The sequence below is a fragment of the Anopheles funestus genome, chromosome X (assembly GCF_943734845.2).
Source record: "Anopheles funestus chromosome X, idAnoFuneDA-416_04, whole genome shotgun sequence".
Taxonomy (NCBI): domain Eukaryota; kingdom Metazoa; phylum Arthropoda; class Insecta; order Diptera; family Culicidae; genus Anopheles; species Anopheles funestus.
Genome location: NC_064597.1, coordinates 3388277 through 3412397, shown reverse-complemented (window position 1 = coordinate 3412397; position 24121 = coordinate 3388277). Strand labels below are relative to the sequence as shown.

The 24121-nt window shown below is 44.0% G+C and overlaps 1 protein-coding gene across 1 annotated transcript in view; it reads left to right on the top strand.

The window, feature by feature from the left end:
* Positions 1-24121, top strand: part of LOC125762931 (carbonic anhydrase-related protein 10) — a 44283-nt gene that overhangs the window by 6413 nt on the left and 13749 nt on the right. The window contains exon 2 of the mRNA XM_049425572.1: positions 12903-13391. Coding sequence (XP_049281529.1) covers positions 13334-13391 — 58 coding nt within the window. The 5' untranslated portion in view covers positions 12903-13333. The remainder of the gene's footprint in view (positions 1-12902; positions 13392-24121) is intronic.

The following is a 24121-nucleotide window of genomic DNA, read 5'->3' as shown; positions in this document are numbered from 1 at the left end:
TTACTTGAAACGATGAGTTTTGGACGCTTGGCTCATTTAAGTTAGTCGTTTCGATCAGAGGGTATGGTTGCTGTAGCTCTTACGACATAATTCCGATTTACAAAGTGCGCGAGAGTGTGTGCTATTTAGCACACCGAACGGTTAACATCATGGTTCAATTGATTTTAATTAAAGCGCCTGAAAGGCTGCAATCTGCAAAACCGTATTAGCTTTTTAATCATTTTTGAACGTATTGTATTATCATTACAATTGTTTTAACAAATAAGATTATTGATGATATTTATGGTAACATGCTATAAATAATTATAGCAAAACGATTAGAAATTTGATTAAATTAAGTTTGATTACGCACTCTTTTTGTTATCCAATGGAAACGCTAAATCATTTTATGATGCTATAAAATCTATTACCACGATAATTTTTTTATGGCAGGATATAATTGGTAGATTGTTACAGTAATTTTCCCATGCGATTGCCCCCAAAGAAAAACTTGTGTAAATATTTTCCTTTGACAAAATACTGTAAACAAAATGGGAAACGAATTATTTATCTTTCTCGCCATTGTTTTTATGTTTTTCGTTTTTGCTTGGGTAGCTTACACTAACAACACTATTACCACCTAACACGATGTAGATATTCTTATCGTTCGTAGCGGGATGACAAAAAAAGGGTAACCATGGCAAATAGAAAAAAAATATTAACATTCTGTCACAACGTGGCACAGATGAACATTGTGATGAAAACGCTTCCAGAGAACGATCAAATTGTTATAAAAAAATATATAAGTCCCATTCACTCACTCTTCCGTGGCAGAAAAGTCCATCATTTCCCGGTGGGTGTTTTTTTTCTTTTCTTTGTTTTTCGTCTTGTTTTTTTGTTGTAGATCTGTTTCGCTACCCTGGCAGGAGCAGAGTTCGGGCGGTTCTTAAGCAAAACTGCTATCATTTACGTTCCCTTGCACTCAGCTAGTTAGTCAACGTTGCGGTGCACCTTTGCCGATTTCCTTCCAGCCGACACACCGTGCAAAAACGGATGCTGTTTTGGAACATCGGCAGCAAACCCCCGGCAAGGGATGTTTGCTCACCCGGAATAAACGGGTCATACGAGCAACATACACACCAAAATACCAACCAACGGGATGAAACGGGAAGCGTCAACCGGCGGGAGGGAAAAAAGAGAACGACATCTGTTCGGTTTGGAAGGTGGAGATAGGAAAACAAAACTAGAGCGAAAACTTTCAATTCATTAGCTGCGCTGGTGTGTTGCACCGTCGTCGCCTTGTTTGTGGAAGAAAATGCCTACCGAACCGGTGTGATAGTTGTGGCAGGTGCTAAGTTCCGAATGCGAGAAGAAAGTGCGCTTCTGAAGGAAAAAAAAGAGAACAGCGTTGAATGAACCACTGCACGGGTTTAAATATCCATTCAAACAAATTATTTCCCTCCTGGTGGTGAAATGAGGGAGTGAAGTTTATGTTTGTGTTATGCGATCGTCTGACAGATTGTTTGGGAGGAAAGCATTTTGGGTTGGGGAAAAAGCCCATTCAATGTCACTACCAGGCGAATGTTAAGCCACATTTGGGTGGTGTTGCTGCTTTACACCTTTTTATAGCAAGGGAATTTATAGCAAGCCCTAACCCAGCAAATAAATGTGACTACGCGACCACTCATTTGTGCAACATTTTTCTCCAAAAATTAACCCTATCATCAATATTGGTCGTTTGCTGGGTCCCTAAGCTGGGTAGGGAAGAGATTCAAATTTTCCCTAAAGTATTCCTCCAGCTCAAACTGCTTTCCTCCAAAGGTAGCTCCCGGTGTTCTCAGCTAATCCGCTTAACTTTTACCAACCCCCCCCCCCCCCCCCACCATATTCTTCGTACCGTCCCGGAAGGAAATCCGGTTGCGTTTAGAGTTTCAACGCAATTTAAGTAAAACAAAAAAGCAAAAAACAACAAACTCGCTACTATTTTAAAACTATTGCCAGCCTCCTTCTCACAGTGGACGGCGCTGTTTCGGAACGCAAAAAAAAAACACCAAAACCAAGCCCAACTGTGACACGCCTCTGGAAACGGTTAATTTCCAAGTCGAAGTATCATCGGCACGGTGCAAGGCGAAAGTTTTGGAACCGACCGGGACGACCACGGGCGACACTGTTGCGAGCTGCTGTTTGTGTTTTGCTGCTTGGTGCCACCTTTCGCAAAAACATCCCGTGATCCCGGGGGGTCAACTGAAGAGGAAGGAGAAGAAAAAAACACAGCAATCATAGGCACGTGAAGTCGAGAATCGTGAAGCGAAACCGGAAGCAACTATCGTCGCGACACACACACACACACAAATGTCAATTTCCCACCATACCGTCCGTTATTCCTGGAAAACGGGGCGAAGTAACAGCTTTCGTACAGGTTCCTGTTGGGGTATTTTGTTTTTTTTTTAATATTTTTTTTGGGTTGTTAGTTTGCCGATTAGACGTGCGAGAAGGTAGACTATTCCAATAGAATGTACTTTCTAGCTTGTGGAGTTGACATCTCAGTGCTATCAAAGCTGTGAGGGCACATTTTGGGAGAAACCTGGAGAGCAAAAAAAAGTTTTCACGTTGAAGTTTAATTCAATCATCTGTATGTATACGGCAGAGCGCGTATTTGACGTTCCGGTACTACTAAACGTCAACCCAATCAGTCGCAAACACCTGTCGTGTGTGTGTGTGTGTGGTGTAGATTTTCGAGTTATTCGATTAGCTCCGGCGAGATCTTGGCATCTTGGAACGATTTCGGCTTAGATCGATAGTTTTACGGTGTAGTGACAGCTGTAGCCGACAGTGTCGTGGAGGCGTTTTTGGCTTGAGAATAGTGTAGCCATATTGTTGGTATACTTCCAACTATTCAAAGGGACAAGTCCAAGTTTCGTAGAGCTTCACACTTCGGGCAGCTGCCAATATAAGAAGGTGTTGACGTGAATATGGAAGGTGTTAGGAATGCGAAAGTCTTGCGAAAAGTATTTTGAATATCCCCAAAATCACGAAAATTGGACATTGAAAAACTACTGAGGAGAAAGAGAAATTCTAAGAACTTGAAGTCTTGAGGTACCTTCATACAGCTGTCACTTCTAAAAAGTGTTGACGGGAGTATTGATTAATTAGACGATGTACGTGAATGGTAAAGAAATACTTCTTGTAGATGTCGAGATCTATCTGCGCGTTGCTATTCAATGTCTGGACGATAGGTTAGGCATGTCAACTTCAATCTTTCACTGATGTAGACGAAAGATTTGATTTATTTCACTCTGTTATGTTTGAATGTCTATGGTGGATATTTGTGTTCTTACATCTGCGCAATAAAATATTTAAAATAAAGAATCATAATACTACCCAGAGTTACCTCAAGGACTCTAACGAGTAGCTCATGTGAGCTACCGCTCGTAAATTAACTCACCCATTCAAGTGAGTTATTTGTCAGAACTCTACCCATAGGGTTGATTTGTTCATTTTTACAGTACCGACGGGTAATACTCATCTTCTGGACATGGAGATAATGCGGATCGGCGTTGTCTTCGGAGTACCGATCAGAGCACTTCCAATTTCCATTCGAAAAAAAAAACCCCCGGAATTATTATTGCACTTGGACCACTTTCCTTGCCGAAAGTCTAATGCGAGGTCTTTTGCATTGCGGTGGTGAAGGCATGGTCCGGATATTGGGAAACATGCACGCAGTTTCGATGCAGTTTAGATGGTAAGCGGATTAGGTGAACTAGAAATGCGTCTCATCGATTGGCATCGGGTACACTTCGCACGGGGAATGGTTTGCATCCGGGTACTTCTCCTGAACCGGAATGAGGATTTTAGGGAATGTTTTTTTTTGTGCTTCCCCCTTTTCCACCGCTTTTCCTCCACATTCACAGCTCATGAAGAACTCACGGGCATATTCTAAAGACCGACCAGAGGGGCCGAACGTTGGGCTGATGTTATGGAAATTTTTTCTCTCTCTCTCTAGCTAGCTCCCGTCGGTTGTGCCCCCCCGCACGAATTTAAATCCTGTCTGTGTGGAACCATTTGATAGGCAATGGGGTGCATCAGCTTGTAGTAGTCAGCTTAGCAGCATGAGGAACCTGTGAGCATCGCGCTAAGCGCATGTGGATGTGGAGTGCGGCAGGACATGTAAAATTGATGCAGTTTCGACGTTCTCGTGCAGGGAATTTTTTTTTGTTGTTGTTGGAAAAATCCTACGTTTCCTAAATCCGTTAGAGTACGCGACGCTAGTGCATTTTGGATACGGGGATGTTGTCAGCGGTTACGAGCAGATAGTTGCGTCAGAACACGCCTGAGTACGTTTGAGTTTGCAGTAGTACATCATTTTGGACAGTTGAAGAGAGTGAGAGAGAGAGAAGGAGAGATATACACAAAAACATTCTAGTACCACAGAATCCTATTTCGGTATTTACTTTTGCTTTCCATCGCTAGGCAACATATAGTCACAAAGAATTGTTTATGGGTCCTCTCGTCAGGAGAAGACGACTAGTGTATATACGTAAACGTGTAATCTTTCTGTATGGCAATTCTTGGTTGTGTTTAAGGTAAAGATTTCCAATATTCTTAAATGCATTCTTGCTGCATTCATTGTGCTGTACATTGTAGCCATGCAGCCATTCTCTTAAACTGCCATAAACTGTCGCTTCACCGACCAGACACGTGTACCAAAGGGGCAGCAGCAGTAAAGGGTCCGTAAGAAGTGAGCAGAGATAATTGGCTGGATCGAGTGGTGATTGGCTTACGGCGTATGATATCAATCATCGTGAATATTCCATCCATGTGTCAGATGGCTCGATGTCGATGCAGCTACACATTAGTGATGGGAATTCCGGAGTGGATTCATGAATCCACTCCCACTCCGACGTATAAAATCCGGAGTATACTCCGAAGTAATTACTCCGGATTAATCCGGATTTTACTCCGGGGTAATTCTGGAGTAAACTCCGGAGGTACTCCGGAGTAAATTCCGTAATAACTCCGGAGTAATCTCCGATATTAACTCCAGATTCAACTCCATAGTAAACTTCGGAGTTACTCCGGAGTTACTCCGGAATTTACTCCAGAGTTAGTCCGGAGTAATCTCCGATATTAACTCCAGATTCAACTCCGTAGTAAATTTCGGAGTTACTCCGGAGTTACTCCGGAATTTACTCCAGAGTTAGTCCGGAGTAATCTCCGATATTAACTCCAGATTCAACTCCGTAGTAAACTTCGGAGTTACTCCGGAGTTACTCCGGACTTTACTCCAGAGTTAGTCCGGAGTAACTCAGAAGTTTACTCCGGAGTTACTCCGAAATGTCTCGGAGTCGGATTACTCCGACTCCGGAAAATTTTAAGATTTACCCATCACTACTACACATATAGGAAACGCTCTGTGAAACCACGCACTACCCGCGTGACCTCATCATGCCATCACAAAACCCGATGGCATCATCATTGTCATCATTATACGGCCATAACGTCACGTCGGGCCGCTACTCTTTCGGTGAAGTGTTCGGTGAGTTTATCCCCCCCCCCCCCCCCCCCCAGGAGTTCTCAGACTTATTGCACTCTTGGTGGTACGGTGGCGCTGCGAGTTCTCAGAAATCCGTCCAGACGTACCGTGACGACAGTGCACCAATCTATCCCAACCGTTGTACGATGGTTTTTGCATAAAATGCACATAAACATCCTACAGCGGGCCACCGAAAGGGGCGCGCTGCCGTCGGACTCGGGCGTCCCACACCGGGCCCCGGTAGGTTGGGCCCGAAATAAGACCGCGAAACGGTTTTGTGTTCTGCATTTCCGGTGCTGTTGCGAAAGAGTGCACTGGCCGAAGTAAAATGTAAATCGTGTGCTCCCTTACACCAACCGACCGACCTGGCTGGTTGCATCCCGATGTAGCCTAGATGCCGATGTACAAGCCTAGATAGTGTCGGACCCACTATTAAAAGCACTAATAGCCGGTGTAGCGTTTGACGGCTTGTGCAGGAGTACCCGTCCGGGTGTGGTACGTGTTTTTCGTATTTTCCTCGCATCAAGTACCTGCGCGCGAGCGAAGCACGTCAGGATCAGGAGCCCATCCACTTTACCGCGTGTCGGCGAAATGCGTGTTAAGGTGAAGTGTTTGATACATCGGCATCGATATCCGGACACACACACACCGACACCGGGCGCTTAAAGGCACGGTACACTAAACCGACAACAAGTCAAAAGGAACGGTACGGCAGCCCGTATGCGTGTTTTAGTAGCTCTGCCGTACTGGTATCCTTTTTTTTGTATGTGAAAGAAAGCATATCGATAGCAAACTAATCAGCGATGGAAAACAGCACACACTCCTACACACACACACATAAAACAGTACTATTTCATTTGTAATTGAACTCGAGATAATCATATTAAATTATCTTTCCGAGAGTCACTCCCTCACGGTTGCAACTGGTGCACTTTGTCGGTCGGTTCGGTCGGTTGCAAAACTTCATCGTTCAACTTTTCCACAGTTCCCTCGTTTTGCTGCAAAACACACGCTTTTGAGTTCGATTCCACCCGGCAGTGGGGGTGTGTATGTGTTGGCTTTCGATTCCGGTAAGCAAACACAGTCCGTCTGTTCGTTTGTGAGCTTTTCCTTTTTTTTTGCTGTACGTTTGTTTTTTTTTGCCATCGGATATGGCGGGCTACGTTTGCTAAGGTTGCTAAAATATTTAAGCACACCGTATCAGCACAACCGGTGTAGTGCAAGTGGAACAGTTTCATCCTAACGGTTGGTCCGAATGTTTGAATGCTGCACATTCAAATTATCCGGTGTGAGCCGTGAGAGTAGGCGAGAAAGAGAAAGAGAAAGTTCAAATGCTATAATTGTCATTCATGCGGTACACAACTGTCAAATGAAACTGACACAACTTTGTTAGTATTTAGTACGTGGGAGCATGGGTTTGTTTTGTGCTGCTTTATCAGCGTAAAAGTGTTTGTTAATCATTAAGTCACACGATCCGGAGGTATTTTGTTAAGAATCGTTTTAGTTTTTTGTTGTTAAATACTACTGAGTACTGATAGGGAAAATACACAAATAACATGTCACAGAGAACGATAGAATTTCCTGTTCCGCTCTCGGCCTGATTGACGGTTTAACAAAAAAGAAAAAGTCCCAGGAATAAACAACTATCTAAGCAGCAGATGTGGAGGAAACATAGGAGAGAAGGAGGACATGAATGCATGCATCGTGGTTTCGTGGTCGATGTCCTTGGATTTGGTTTGGTATGCGTCCGCCCTAGAAAAGCGAAATTGAGAGCAGAAAACAGTACCACCGGGCCAGTGTTGCCTGGTAGCAAAACGCGACGCCAGAACGTGGCTACATTTATCTTCGAAACATACGGCACACGGGTACCGGTTCCCGGCGGAGTTCTTGAACAGGAAATCAATTATCCACGATATTGATCCGGAACCCGGATCCGGTAGTCAGATCCGGTGCAATAATCCCGGAGACGTAATGATGTGCTGTACGGCCGTTCCAGGGACGGGAAGGGGGGAAGGGAAAACTGCGAGATGGTAGTATGGGTGAGAATGAACGGGAAAGGGCTAAGATTATTGGTTAGTTTACTATACGGCAGTGGTACGCTGCCGTTGATATCTTATCGGTACGGTACGGTACGAGATCGGCAAAACCGCACCAACCAGACAGATGGATGGACGTAGTCGATGTTTGTCAGGTTGTGCAACTTTCGCTGATACTGATGTGTTGGTGTGAGTGTGTTTTTTTTTGGTTGCCGTTTGGTTGTTTTCCCTTCCCCTGCCCAAGCACAACGTTCTTAAAAGTTGTACGACTGGCGGTAAAATGGCTGTCAGTTAGTTTGACACTGTCAAAAACCGCCACAGTGACAGCTAGCGGGAACTGTGGAGCAAGATGTCTAAGCATCCAGGTTCGACCGGTTTGCCATCATTGGTGGTATGGTTTGTGGTTGCAGCCCGTTTGGTACATTCGGATCGGAAAACAATTAGGATGCCATGGTTTACATCTCGCTCTAATGTGCACATTTAGCGCTAGCGATTCGTTTGTGCATCATTGTCTGATTAACCTCGTGAAGAGTCGTCGAACATTGAGGAATTGAGGAAGACTCGTTTGGGAGGAGTAGGAGATTTCAGTTCTTCTAGCACAGACATACACACACATCTTCAGGAAACCAATACCTGGTACCGCAAAACGTCAAAACAAGTATGTCTAGGCACGTCAGCAAGAACCCGACACCCCCCCGGGGTGTTCGGTGATATCAGGAGACTGAGTTTTTCATTTCCTTTCTCCAGATCGAAGATTGATTTCGGACAGTGGACAGTGGCAAGATTTATGCAAGGTCTTGGACCGTTGGTCCGGCTAGAACCACTGTATTGCCGTTGCAATAACCGCTTGGGAATTTCCGCTCCGCTTTCGTACCCATGCATCTTCCGCAATGGACCCTTCAAGTACGATGAACTTCGACTTGCACGACACCAAAGTTGGAACGCTAGTTTTATTTCCGGCCCCTCCGGTACAGCGTCATACGTCAAACGTCAACAATGTACTAGCGACCATCTCCCCAGCCTGAACGTCCGGCTGTCAGCCGTTTGTTGTTGGCCGAACGTACGTACCAGGAGCGTATGGATTTCATATTCTAATCGACACTTAATCTGATTTGGTGCAGTGCGAGCGTAACGAACCGGAAACGAGCTAGGCCCTCGCTAGGGAATGACAACCGTCACAGACGAACCGTTGCGGGCATGCTTAGTGTGTGAGGAACTCCTACTGCAACACTATGCGAGAACACTCCCCGGGTCAGTTTGGTTCCCAACCCGTCTCGCCACTCATCTTGCTTCTCCTTGGGAGACTCCAAAGAGGTATTAAAACGACCACCGGTTCCCCGTGTGTGAGGACCGTTTTGCACCGTGATCCTGTGAGCTGCCGACTCAATTATATGCTCGATATGCTGGGAGGATTTTATTCATCAACGTTTCGTTGATGGCACGAAAGAACAAACAACTTAAAGGAAACCCGTTTGCTGTTTATGATTGCAAAACCGTACCTTTTGCTCCTAAGCTGAGCTCGTTTGCTCACTGATCGGGTTTGCGAAAAAAAAAAGCGGGACTCAACCTAGATTCGACAGTTGCAGACAGACGATTGATTATCTGGAGGCTCTCGTCTAGTTGGAGAGAGAGAGAAGAGAAAGCAAAAAAATAATGAAACTGAATCTCACTCACATCCCGTACTGGTTCTCTGGGGAATGGTCAGCAAAATGGATCTTCTGCATTCGAATAACAAAAAAAAAAAACTAAAACAAACCTAACCAAACAAACGGTCCAAGTTCTGATCTTTTGCCGAACTCATCTTCCTTACATTCTGGAACGACGTGGCCGCCACACTTGGCGAAACGTTTCAACCGCTCTCGTCACACACTGATCGTTGATGCTGACGAGTGCAGTTTGTGCATTACATCGTTACTATGTTTCTTGCCGCCATTTTCCAACGTCACTCTCCTTCCCAAGGTTTATTCATACATTCGCATGTTGATTTTTTTTTCGACACTAAATGGATTTACATTTGAATTGTTTGCTTTCCTCTTCTTCTTGTGGAGTTATAATTGGATTGATTGAAGCACAAACTTTGACCCGTGGTGCAAAATGGTTGTTCTCTCACGTCTAGGAACTTCACCCATGATGTCGTTGATGAATGGGAGGACCAAAATAAAAAAATTGAAAGAAAAATTCGGTTCGTCTAAAATAGTTTATTATACGAAGCGAAAATCAAGTCACATCACCGGGCTCATCTTCACAGAAAGCAGGCGACTATTTTTTTACACCCGCCTATGGAGATGCTATATTTTATAAAAATCCCTTCATCTCTTCGTTACTGTCGCGTGCAGGAAGGTGCACACATCGTTTCGTGTACGTTTGCCCAGTTGCTATCGTGGGGTGGATGCACTTTTTACGCGTGCTCATCAATCATAAAGGTCACGGATGACTGAAGTGTTTTGTAAGCACGATGGCACGAGCAGGAAGGGATACAGCATCAAACCCGTTGCTGCCTGGGTGGATTGCAATTTTTTTTTGTTGTATTTTGTTTTGTTCCGAACATCAGCTGAGTGGCAGAGCTGGTATAGTGGTGTGCCATTGAAGTTGACGCAATTTAGCGTTAAAGGTAGCACCATCGTTTGGCTTTGGTTCGTAAAAGTGCATCAAACGAAATTCGGTACCGCTCTCATCGTGACGATGTGGTACCATTTTTCATGTGGCGATACGTGTTTTGGGAAGATTGTGCATCAGACAAAACTGTCTGAAGGGGATGCCTTTTTGTGGTAACCTTCCCTTATTTAGGTACGAGTGATGGATTATGTTTTTTAGAATATGTTACATATTTTCACAATTTCACTTTTTGACATTTTTTGACACCAATATCAAGTATAGAAAATATATTCAATAAGGAAAAACATTTTTAAGAAATGGCTCAAGTCATACAACACCTTTAAAAACCGAAAAAACACAAAAACGCCTAAAGGTATGCAATTCTCACAACGTATAACCTGTTTAACTTTCTATTTAAAAAAAATGGCTCATACTACACCTTTAAAAACCGAAAAAACACCAAAACTCCTAAAGGTATGCAATTCTCACAACGTATTACCTGTTTAACTTTTTAATGAGCGCTATCTCCTGTGCAATTATTAGATAATTATATTAAATGAAATAGCAATGATTTATTACAAACTACAATGCAACAAGCCTCTTCTTCTCCGTTTTTTTTTCTTTTAATGTTTGTGTCTGGCAGTAAGTGAACCGCAACGACCGTATTCATATCTACCTATTTGTCCGTAATTTCTCAACCAAAACTATCAGCTCAAATATCACTTCTGCTTCGTGACGAGCTGGGGTATCACGCTCGCAGCACTAGGTAGAAATCTGTGCCGAATTATGGTGGCGTAAACGATCCTGTCTCGTGCTTCGTGCTTCGGATTTTCCACGTTTTACTCGTGCCGGCAAAATAAATGAAAAAGTTTACAGTTTTCACCGAAAAAGGTGTGCACCCGGAAACAGGCGAAGGTAAGGAAGGAAAACCCCTTGGAAATAAAGAAAAAAAAAAAACACGCGAAACGAGAAGAATGCCCTCGCTCTAAACTGTGTGGGGTGTCAAAAGGGGGTAGATAGAAACCTGGTTTCGGAGCGCCGTTTTTTTTTCGCCTTCGTTGTCCGACCGGCAAGCAGAAAGATGCACCGAAATGCAGTTTTGCTGGAGTGCAGTCTCCAGCTCCGTTTGCAGCATGCCCGGGTGTGCAGGATAATTTATGTTTATTAAATTTTTCCAACTAATCTTTCGGCGCGGTGTAGCGTACCGGCAACCGCAGCGAAGAAGTGGCAATCGTATTGCAATTTAATGTAGCGGTACCGTCTGGAGCATTCACCTAACGTGTGTGTTGGACGGAACGGCGGAAGTTCTGCACGTATTTGATGCAAACGAAAATACAAACGACAAAAAAAAGACGCTTAAACCAACACACACAGCGACTGTGAACCGAGAGAAGAGGAATGATTTGCTTTGAAATTTATCGACCGAACGCGAGCGAAAGGTTAAGCTTTTTCGGGGGTGGGTGTTTTACTTTTTCGGGTCTCCGGGTGCCGGGAAGGTAAGCCACCTTGTTGCGAGCAGCGAATGGAAGCTTCCTGCATCGCAATTAGCCGGGAATAAATATGTATTAATTGATCGAAACCCGGTGGCAAGGGTTCGCGCTTCAAACCTGCGCCGTTGGTTTAAGGCACTCGGAAGCTTCCCTGTGTGTGTGTGGGAAAGTGTAGCAGGTGAGACATTTGATGGTGCTCTTGCTTTATTGGGTTTTTGGGTGTTGCTTTTTTCCACCTCCTTCACTGTGAGCGCAGAAACTAATCGCAATCCTGACGCGTTTGGTAGCGTATGAAAAAAAGCTTCGCAATAATTTTACCTTCAATGCATTTTCACTTGCAATAAATAGAATGTTCTTAAGGGAATACACCACCAACAAAGAAAACAATACACCACTGTTGATTCGCAAACTGGCGGGGCAAGGATGTATCTTCCTTCACCTAACAGTGAAGTGTATCAAACAAAAAAAAAAACGAAGACACAAAGTTGCATGCATTTCCCTGGGTACGGTTTCCTTCGTACCGTTCCTGGGCGCAATCGAACCGTACCGTTATTTATCGACACCGGAGCTGACTCAGGTTAGCATTCCGTGCCGGATAGTAATTATTTTCGCTCGCTTCGCCTCCCCCCCGGAGTGCAAGGGGCATAGAAATGATCGATTAGATAAGGTCGGCTTCTCTGAAACTGGGTAGCACCATGTGGAATAATTCGTTCGAAAATATTGAACAGCTCGGTTGGTGTCTTCACCTTTGCGCAAAATGTGCGCGAACCAAAAAACAAGTCAAAAGGGAAGACGGAACGAAGAACAACCCCTATCGCAGGGCACCCCGGTGTTGAAAGCTTTAATGTGTGCGTTTTTTTCTTCTTCTTTGGTTCGTGTTAATTGATAATACACAAACCTAAACCACACCCACGGTTATGGAAAAAAGGGTGTGCAAGGTGTGCACAAAATGTTGATCGTGTTAGGCAGTTGCATAATAGTCGAATTGTTTCCCGCTCTTAATGTAAAATACATGCTTGAAAGGAAAAAGTTGTTAAAAGTATTAAAAAAGGTGTAAATAATTGAATTTAGTTTGCAACATTGCATACTTTTAGGCGTGTTGTGAAGATAGTCCTTTAACGCTGTCTCTTACTATTATTACGCCCGCTAGTATGCAATTTGCAATACACCAGAGCTGTGGTTTGATTTTAAATCCAAAAACTTCTTCTTATACGTTTACTCTTTTCCACTGTGTTTTTTTTTCTTTCTTTCCATTTTCACTCACAAAAGCACTCGCTTCGTAAGCACCAGGAACGGGGAAGTGTGAGGTGTGCAGGGTGCACACCAAGCAGCGTAGGTGCGGTCCGCCGATCAATCAAACGTAAGCACAACGATCAACACACCATAGGCGTTAGCGGCGCAACACGATCGAGCTGCCGGTACCGGTACTAGCAGCATCTGAACACGCTACTCACGCATGTGCCTGACGGAAGGGTTTGGTGCAGTTGCATGTACGCGTATGCCACTCGGACGCACGGTGTGTGCCAGTGTGTTGTGTGTTTTTGTTACCGTGTACGGTTCACGCGAACATTCGGACGTTGTAGCTCGTTTCGCATTCGCTCATCCACTAGAAGCCGGAAGATAAAGCGCAGCGTACGCTGCGTACGCGTCTGCAAAACACCCGAAACACCTGCAGCATCAGTGTGTTAAAGCCAGAAATTATGGGACTGCTGATTAACGTGAAAGCGCTCACCTTGCTGCTGCTGCTCCAGATACCCGGTAAGTGTTTTTTGTTCTGCTTTTTTTCTTTCTTTTTTTTTACGTTGATCTTGTTCACTCAATGCACGATTTTTTTGTTGTTGTCATTCGGACGCCCTGAAAAGGATATGCTCAGCTGTTGGAAGGTTAGAATTTTCGCACGCCTCAAAAATGCCACCATGGTTTGAGTTCAACGCCGTCCCTTACATTTACGAGTACTCCCGGTGGTTTGGACAAACGTGGGCAAGTAGCGCACATGTTTGTGTTCTGTGTGTGAGCGTGTGGATATTTGGGAAGACTTTAGCATTTATGTACAGACCGTGTGCGTTAAAAATATGCTTACATCTTAACGTGCCGAGCGCATCAAAAACCTTGGGCCGTAAAAATGCGATAAAGGAACGTTTTGCTTCTTACCATATTGCTTGATCGCTTCGCCGTCTTTCTACCGTGGCTTGTGGGTTTTTTTACATCATGCACCATCGTAACCATTTCCTAATTTCGATAAAATCAAGCAACAACGTTGCAGGGCTGGAAGGGAAAGGGCGCGGTGCGCTACGGTTTCTTTTGCAATGCTTTTGCTAATGCAATGTGGCGTTGAAAAGGGTGTCGTGCCCATGTGTGGTCGATATGTTTGTAACTGCACCGTGCTAGAGCTGCTTTAAAAGATGATAGAAAGCTATCTTTAACGATACAAAACGTTGAGTTTTTTTATTTTGAATCAATCAAAGTTTAGCAGCCGCAAGATATGCAATCCGCATAACGGAACGCCTAAATACTATGCAACCAGAAAGACAAATGTGACCTTTTGCTGTATTTTGTTCGTTTCTTTTAACGAGTTAAGGTAATTCAAGCAAAGATTCTTTCCTGCTTTAGATTATTATCCCTTTACCGGGGGTTCTGATTCTGCCCCTCCCCCCGGTCCCCCCCATCAGCTCGGACAAACGATTGATGGACGTATAAAAAAGGGAAGTAAAAGATATAAATTTTAGAAGCTGGCCACCCTTGTCGAAGTGATGAAGCAGTTACTTTTATTTGCCTTTCCTCACCATTATCTTGACACGACTGCTTAAAAACACATGCACAATTGAGCACTTACGAGCAACACCGAATGGGTGACGGGGACGATGAAAGATTGGCCCTAAAGTGCGAGGTGAGTATTGGGCGAAGGTTTTGAGAGTGGGAGAGATGAAAAGGGGGTGAGGAGGAGGAGCAGAAGTAGATGGTAAAATTAGTGTTTTCCTCCCATTAGCACCAACGTACCAACGCCAGTGTGCGACCGCCGGGCGGTTGTTTGACGTTCGGTTTCGTAAAGCATTTAGCTTCATGCTTTTCTACGTTAGGGTGGTCGGATGTTAGAATTGGTTAATTGCACGGCAGGAAACGTACGGATGCTGCTACTCCGTAAAATACTCGGACATGGAATACGTGACACACACACACACACACACACTATCTAACCGTGCCCCGCCTCCTCCGCAGCCGATGTAAGCTTGTTTTTACAGCACGCCATTACATAAAAATAAACAACTCATCATCCTAGACGTGGACAGGGGCAGCGTACCATCACGCGTCACAAAACGACCGGCAGACGAGGGCTTACGAGGCCCAGTAAACCTAATAAAGCGCCCAAGCGCTCATAGTTTATGTCACCAAAGGAAATCCTTTTACCGACTTTATTTCGTCCGTTTACCGCACCGCTTCCTTGCTTACCGTCCCCGTTTACAGTCGTAATGTCCGTGGCCTCTTTTTCACTGCTGAGTGGCTCTCGGAGTGAAAGATTTCATAAACACCTGCACACACACATACCAGGGGCGGGCGCCGAGTCCTACCAGGTGTTTTACATGGCGCATTCACCATTCACAACAACTCATCATATGCACATCAGCTTGCAAGCAGCAACAACAATTTACAAGAGGAAACAAACAAATAAAAAAAAACTCCTGCAAAACCTGCACGAGAGGGATTGGAAACTAAAAGAACAGAAAGCATGTGATGATCCTACTCTACCAGTGTGACACATATATACCATTTTACCTTCTTTTGCAACTCTTTTCCAACTCACCTCTAACAGAGTGTCGTCGGTGAAGAGAGGAAAAAAGGGCGAAGAAGAAAAAAATGTTTTCCCGGTTCCACGGTTGAAAATCGTGGCTGGGAAAATCGTTTTGGCATACAGTCGCCATCGCTTCGGTATACTACGAGTTGTCGTTGTACATCCCTGCTTCCCGGCTACACATCACGACACTGCAATTGCATCACACGATTATGCAAATCGGTCACTGATGTTGCTCAACCGAATGTTCTCTTACCGACGCCATTTTACGGTGAACTATGATAAACTTCGGCTAGTGAATGTTTCCACACCGGAACAGGGAAGACAGAGCATGTGAAGAATATGGCGGATGGAAGAAGAGGATTGTGTGTGTGTGGAGAAAAAAAAGTCGTTTACTTGAGGTAGCTCGTACGGTAGTGTTGCGTTTACTTCAATCAACACACTGTCGTTTTATCGCGTTACAATGCATTTACGTGGTAGGTTGGGATTTTACTCAATAAAATAGCATGTTGCGTTGATTTTGCGCCAATAAAGCCATCGCGTTTGTATATTTCGTGTCGGGATAGGATAAAATTTATTTATTCATTCTGGTTTGTTTGTATTTTAATTTCCTACAACATTTGTTTAGATGCGCTCAATGCATTTCATGAGATGAGTTATTCGAATCATGAGTGAACTCTCAAAAATATGGTTTAAGGATTCATGAGTCTCTGGATATGCATGATTCTACGAAGATCTCTTAAGTTTCATGAGTCTCTGAAGATTCATGAGGCTATAAAGATACATGATTCTCTGAAGATTTATGAGCCTCTAAAGATTCATAAGTCTATATAGATTCGTGAGTCTCTAAAGATTCATGAGTCTCTGGAGATTCACGACTCTCTAAAGATTCATGAGTCTCTAAAGATTCATGAGTCTCTAAAGATACATGAGTCTCTGAAGATTCATGAGTCTCTGAAGATTCATGAGTCTCTAAAGATTCATGAGTCTCTAAAGATACATGAGTCTCTGGAGATTCACGACTCTCTAAAGATACATGAGTCTCTAAAGATTCATAAGTCTATATAGATTCACGAGTCTCTGGAAATTCACGACTCTCTAATGATTAATGAGTCTCTGAAGATTCATGAGTCTCTAAAGATACATGAGTCTCTAAAGATACATGAGTCTTTGAAGATTTATGAGTCTCTAAAGATTCATAAGTCTATATAGATTCAGTAGTCTCTGGAGATTCAAGTCTCTTTAAAGATTCATGAGTCTCTGAAGATTCTTGAGTCTCTGACGATTCATGAGTCTCTAAAGATACGTGAGTCTCTATGGATTTATAAGCCTCACAATTTTTGAGCATGACATACTTCTTGGACTAGTAGGACGACTCTGATGGAACTTTATACCGGTACTGACTTATGAAAGATTAAAATAGAGGAGTTAAAATATTATACATTAGAGGTTTATAATTAAAACAAAAAAGAAATATAAAGACTCATAAGCTAAGATAAAAATCTATTGAGGTGAATGAATATGAATTAGATTTCTCAAACACTTATGACGATTGAATATTTTTGCAATATTACTCCTAAATGTATGCAATATTCTTACATTTTGGACTAAAAACCCCATTCCAGCGTGCATTATTCTCAAATGAAGAGTTTCTCAACGCTTCCAACAATTACATTAGCAAAAACTTGCTCACTTTCCTCACAATACGATTCGATCACAATAGCTAATCGTACCGGACACGTACCATTGTCGTGCCTCGCCGATGTTTATTGAGCCTCTTGCACTTAATTAAATTACAATAAAACAATTAGATCGCACTACATTAGCAAACACACAGACACAAAGCATCAACGGTGCCGTCATGCCTTTATAATCGCTGTTAACACTAAGTACACCTTTAACCTTTACGGTAGGGAAAAAAAGGGAGCAAAAAAACCTCCCGCCTGTAAACAGCAACCCCATTTTAGCAGGCTGCCAAACACAAACACCACAACCCATCTTACCCATGATCTTTCTTTGCCAGTGCAATTTTCTCGCTTACCCGTCTGAATACATTAAGCCTTCTCCCTTCCCTTCGCCTAACGCTAAGGGGTCTTCCGGCTTTCTTTGCTGCGCACCTTATCCCCTTGCAAACCGCTTCTTCGGTGAGGTCAAGTGGCAAGCGTTGTTTCGGTGTTTTACCCGGAAAATCCCGCTTGGCCGTCTAATTACAGTCATTTGATACAGGTTTTGCTGCATGGGAACCTTTGCCCCTTCCCCCTCCCATCCTTTACGTTGCCTTGTATGTGAGTAGGAGAAAAAAGGGTGGAAGGGAAAGATCTTCTTTATTCCCGGTGTTGCGTTCCGTTCCAGACGGAAAAAGGGGGCAATTGCAGGTTGCTTTTTTTGTTGCCTGTACACCGGTGTATAATCGGGAAGAAAATGTTTGGTACCGGGCAAGCAGTTCTCTCATCCCGCTGGGAGTCGTTAGAACATACGGTACCTTGTCTGCTTGTCAGCATGTCCAGGGGGGTTGGAGGTTTTTGTTGTAATTTCGCTCAAGCTGCTTTGTGCTGTTTTGCAATATTAGTTTGTCAGGTGAGTGGTGGAAATAAGCGGAAATAAGGCGAGTGTCGACAAAGAACGATCCAAGAGTTTTTGGACCTTCGGGGATGTCGTGTACGGTACTGGGGCGTCCAATTGTCCAACGACACCATCAACGTTCTTCCTTATCCCACACGGATCGACCATTGCTGTGAGCATCATCCGTAATTGTAGAAGGCACATCCTCGTGTGGTTTACGGCCAAAAACTTATTTCCCCGAGGTTTGCCTCCAGCCCTGGACACATGTGAAGAAATCTTGCCCGTTTGGCTCATTAAGCTTTTAGTAAATGTTATTTTAATTTCCACTGATATACTTGGGGCGAATTTCTTCCTCAAGCAAATAATTTCCGCAACCCTTTTTGGTGTTAATGTTTAGTGGCAACTTTTCACGCTGTTGCCATTGCTGCCAGGGGGAGCAGGAAGAGAAGTTTACTGCATGGGCGGTGCATGATTGTATGTTGTTGGAATTTTTTACCCAATCTCCCCCCCCACCTTTCCCTACAAAACAAAGAAAAAATATATTCTCGTAATGCGACATAATTCCATTCAACAGGATAGTGCAAGGGGGAAGAAAACAAAACCGCGCGACCGACACTCCTTTGTTTTCCCAACCGACTAGCACGGTACGAATCGCTTAGCCTTACGGCACAGCTGGAGGTGGAAGGGGTATGAGCAAGATGACCGTAAAATGAATTGTGGTACCATCGAAATACCACGTGTAGAATTTCCTGCCACCAACCCATCGGCCTGAACGGTTGATTTTATTTCACCCACTCAAACTGCTTACAACCGAGCGCAAATATTTTGCTGCACCGCCAAGAAGCACCCAATGTGGGCTTCCCCCCCCAAAAAAAAAGCTAGTAAGAAACGCCACACCTCTTGGGTAAAATTTATGCTGACCGGAAGCGACATCGTTTCGCGAGCTGCACCCCTTTTTATCGATGGCTTTTGATGGGTTTGGATACGGTTCGGATCGTTTCGAACGCGCTTCGGCCGGGTGGGATGCAAAGGACCTAGACAGTGTTCGACTACGTTGCCGACAGAACACTTGGTCGGGTTTAACTGATACACTACTGGGCAAAAATATAAGAGACTATCGACACTACATGATTCGTTTGTTCGTTAAGTTCGCATTTAAAAAGCAGAATTAAAGTGGTTTAACTTTAATATAATATGAGATTTATATTTTGTGAGGTGTATATTTCATTGAAAAAGATTGTTTTAAATTATTTTCCGTCAAAATAAATCGTCTTGGGAAAAAAACCAATTTTAATGTAGTAATAAAAACCAAAATGCTTCACAATTGCATACTTTTAGGCGGTTTAGAAAGGAAGATTTTTTCCGGGCTTTTTAACCTCATTTTATCAGTTGTTTCGTACTAGTGTTAAACAGAAGCAGTAGGAGAGGGAGTTAAGGGGAAGGTTAAACCATCGTTGAGTTCCTGGTACAGGTTTGATCGGGTACGGCACTATCGAGGGGGGCAGATAACTATGACTATCTTTTCCCTCCACCAGCCATTTGCCATTAATTGCGTCGCGCTAATGGGAAAATCATTAAATCTTTCACACCCAGCTCGCTGTGTGCTTCGTGCTGTGTGTGTGTGTGTGTGTTTTCTGGTGCAGTGCTGAGGCTAATTGGCTTCCTGTTTCTTTTCATCCTTCCCGCGTACCCTTCCGTACCGACAGGATGTGTCTTTTGGTTAATTTTTTTTTATAGCAAATAGCGTACCCAAGGAAGGCATAAGAAAACGGTAGCATGATAACGGAGTACGAAACTGGTGGCATATGAGTAATAAGATAACTACCGCGATAGCATACCGATCGATCGGGTCGACGCTGCTATGGAGTTTTGAAAAGCAGAAGAGTTTTACGAATGTTTGCGCTTTTCATTAACGAAGCGTTTTGACATTTAAAAGCTTAAAAATGTATCACAGTTTACATCGATTTGCCTAAATTCGGTAAGGAATTAAAAAGTGTTCAATAGTTTTGTCGAAACAAACTTTAACCATTGCAGCTCCAGTCATCGTCATCTTATCTTGTCGTTTTTTTTTTTTGGGTGACGAAGGAGAGGGAGATGGAGAGAAAAAATCACCCCAAACGAAGCGAGTTTTAGGGTGCGCTGCAACCAGACGCTTGGCCGACTTACCGGAAGTCACTATCAGATGTTTCTTGGCCGCCTCGAGCCACTTTCCACCGTGGCGCTTTCCGTCTTTTATTCGCTTCCAACGCCAAAAAAAAGAAGAAGGGCTGCAACCGGACCTGAACCAGCAACCGGAAGAGTGTACTTTGCATAAACGCCAGGTGTTGAACGAAAGTGTTATTTCTCGCTTCGTTCGTCCACGTTCGGGTCCCTTCCCTTCCCTGTCCCGGAAAAATCCGGCACCTTTGCTAAAGGACCTCCTCAAAAGGAAAGTTCGTGCCCACCATTGTTTAGCTGCCGTTGGATTATGGACACACTTGCTTCGCATTCGCATGCGGAACACTCCAGCAAACACCACACTGGCTTTGGCTTCAATTTACTTGACGAAATAGTGTAGTACGGCGACGGCGGCGGAGATTGTAGCGTACCGTCCCGTAGCGCCGGAGGGCAAACCCTAAACCATAAGGTGGTTGGCCACCATCCAGCAACAAAAAGGATCTCTTCCACTTTCAAAGCGTTTGTCGTTCGAGGCAAGAGTTAACTTTAGCGTGGATCTGCTGGCTGAACGGCACACCGAAAGGTAGATACGATCCATGGAACGGGGAAAATTTCACTTAAGCTTTCTTCGCACCCGCAAAAAGGAATATCTGCTGTAGTGACGAATTAGTGTGCTCAAAACTGCTTTAAACTACTTTTCACAATTGAAGGTTATACGGAGAATAAAGGAACTCCCCACTCCCCCGGGGTGACGGTAAAAGTGTAACTAATAACACAGGTTTCTTGCGGGTCGTTTACGACGTCCCAGAAGAATAACCTGATCCTGCTTTACTCCTGCAAGGCACGGAAACACAGGAAGGAAGCCGGTAGCCGCCGGCAATGGGGGTGGGTAACCGGACACTAGTTCTGGCGCTTCCTGGGAAAAGCAGCTGGATCAGTTGCAAAATGCCACGGAGTTGTGGACAGCGCATCGGAAGAGGATAGCGAGGACGAGGAGATTTATAGCGGAGGCAGTGCTATGTCAGCGTCGAATACCTGAGACCGAAGACCATTTGGAATGAGCATGAAAATATGGGTTTAGATCGATACGGTAAATGTAACGAGCATGGTGAACTTTCTTCTCCTCTATTTTTTCTTTTGGGAACACATTTTCTAGAGTCATATTTCACTATTATATAACTACATGTTCTATTTTAATATCACGAACGAGGGACGTATGATTAATAGAAGTACGTAATACCTTTATGTGATAAAGATTGGGTTTTGTAGCTCTTTTTCGCAGTAAAAGTTTAACATTTGCACCCGTTAATGGGACTGTAACGATAGTGTTAGATGATGATGGTTTACCGCATTGCATAGCTTTAGGCGCTTACAGTAAAACTCATTTAGAGTGCTTAGACAGCAAACGATTGCGGTCGTAAAAATTGTACAACATGCACCAAATCTGTACAGTGCAATCGTTACCACCAGCGTACAACGTATAGCAAAACGAAATGGACCAACAAAATCTAGCCTGATTGCTCATGAGATGTCTTATTTCTGTCTGTCCGTGGCGTGTCCGAGTGCAGCATTCCAAGCAGTCGTTACAGGCGTGACAGGCGTTTACTGTCACCGCCTTCCTGTCACCGCCTTCCTGTCACCGAGCAGCAATCAATGTAAATAAACTTCTAGCTCTACTTATCGATTTTGCGATCCTACCAACTACTGACAGCAAACAGTACATCAAAGGTCTGCGATGGACAGGTTGATACACCACAATACACGCTCCCTGAGCAGTTACCCTCCATTGGCGAATCGATGTGAAGTTTACGCTTGTTTATTGTTTGTCAAAGGGGAGTGGCTTAGGCCCACGTACTACGACGCTGTTTTTTGGAAATCGATTACAGTGTTTTCGCTTTCGATTCCGGGGGTTTCTTTTTCTTGCTTTCTAAATATTTTCTAAATTCTTTTCCCGTCTCCCCACCCCGCTCCCGGACTCCATGGATGAGTCTTTTGGTGGGGAGGGGGGTGGGGTGGATGTTTTACGACCAAACGCATCCTTCCTTCCGCGTTTACACACCGTAACCGTCTTAAACGGTTACGGCAGGGGCTGAAACAGCAGTTGGATGTTGACTTCTTCCATCCTGATACAGTATTCTGAGCACGACGCCTACGAAAGAGGATTTTTTTTTGCTTCCCCCCCCCCCCCCCCCATTTACGCCCTTCCAAAACCTTGGCGGTTGTGGGATGGAAACAGTTTAAGTGATTTTGAAAACAGAAAGCAAAAGTACACACGTGCCTTGGTGTTGGGATTTTCTGGGTGAGTGTGTTTTTTTTATAGCGGTAGTGTACGATACATGAAGCTATTTTGAAGTTGAAACATAAATGTGGGTTAAATCGCTAGGCTTCTCAGTAAATGTTTTATATTCTCTCTCTGAGTTGAGTGATAATTATGGACTGACGTCACAACACAATTCTTGACGTTACTTCCCGTAAGCGAAAATGTTGAAAAAATCAAATAAAAAGATTAAGTAACACGCTTGATAATGTTACGCCCAAAAGTTATGCACTACGCATCACAACAGCATTATCGCACCAGAGTAACTCTGCGTGGTTTATAGTATAAGGTTGAGAACTAGACAATCGCAATGATAAGCACGCTCGTTTTACCCAATCGCAAAAGAAAACAAAAGACACCAGTCGGTGACATATCCGGGTGGGTGTGATTTCGATTCATTTGTTCACGATCGGCAATCATTAAACACTAACGAACAAATCTGGCACAATTTTTTGGTACAAAAAAAATGCATGTGCATATTTGTGCGTTCAATTTACGCCTCGATTCATTCCGCATACGTGATGGGATTAAATTGACGTTTCGTTCTTTGCGTCTTCTCCTTCCCCGGAGGGGGAAGGACCCCCTTCACACAAACAAACAAACAAAACCAAAAAAAGAGCGACCGCTTCCCGTGGGGGAAGTGGCATAACCAAGTAAAAACCACCGCGTTAGAGGGCAGTTTGCGCTCGTTCCATCATCTCCACCGTCGCAAACATTCCTTTTCTCATAATTGTGCTCATTATCATAATTTTGAGCATCCTGCACCGGGCGGGGAGGTTGCTAACCGGTAGAGGAAAAGCGTAAAAATCACAAAGCTTTAATTTGCTTCTTTCAATCACGATGCGATCACGATCGCAACTGGGGTACGTGTGCCCGGTCAGGCACCAAGGGGACAAGTTTTAACGTTTTATGAACTTCCTGTGCATGACTGCGTGATTTTATATGTTTTATTATCCTGCGCTTTTCTTCTCGCAACTCAAATTGGAAAAACCGACCTAACGACATCGGTTTTGCGCGAAACGGTTTCCGCGGCTTTCCGCTTTTTATGATCGGGACCAAAAGAATGATTGTTCGCGCGGCTGGGAAAGAATCGAACAACGGGAAAAACATCACGTCACACGTTGTTTGACATGGAAATTGGTGCGATTTCGGTCTCAGAGGTACAGACGGTGGCGCGGCACCCGGCAGAGAACTAACCAGCTGTCGAAACCTGCTTCTTCGGCGGGCGTTTTTTTGTGTGCCGGTTGGAAGCGAACGGTCAAAAGGATGTGCAAACGAAGCACTATCACGTGCGACTCACACTAGTGGAAAGCTTTTCGTATTTTTTTTGTGTGTGTTTCCCTCGGTAATGTTTGCGAAGATTTTTTTTTTTTGTTGGTGTATGCTTTATTATACACACGGCTGGAACAAAGGTAGTGACCGGTTGAAAGGTTAATTGGCTTTACTAATCGGTTCAAATGTCACACATGCTTCATAGTGAGATAGATCGGCAATCATCAATAAATCAGTAACGGCCAGCGCAAATAAAAAATCTACTAACCTTGCCTTATGTGATGTAAACCGCATTGCGTTTTAAAGCGCCTAAAAGTAGACTATACCAAAAAACACAACTGCTAGGTGATACGAGGTGCTACAATTCCCGTTCCCAAAAATGGTTGTAAATGT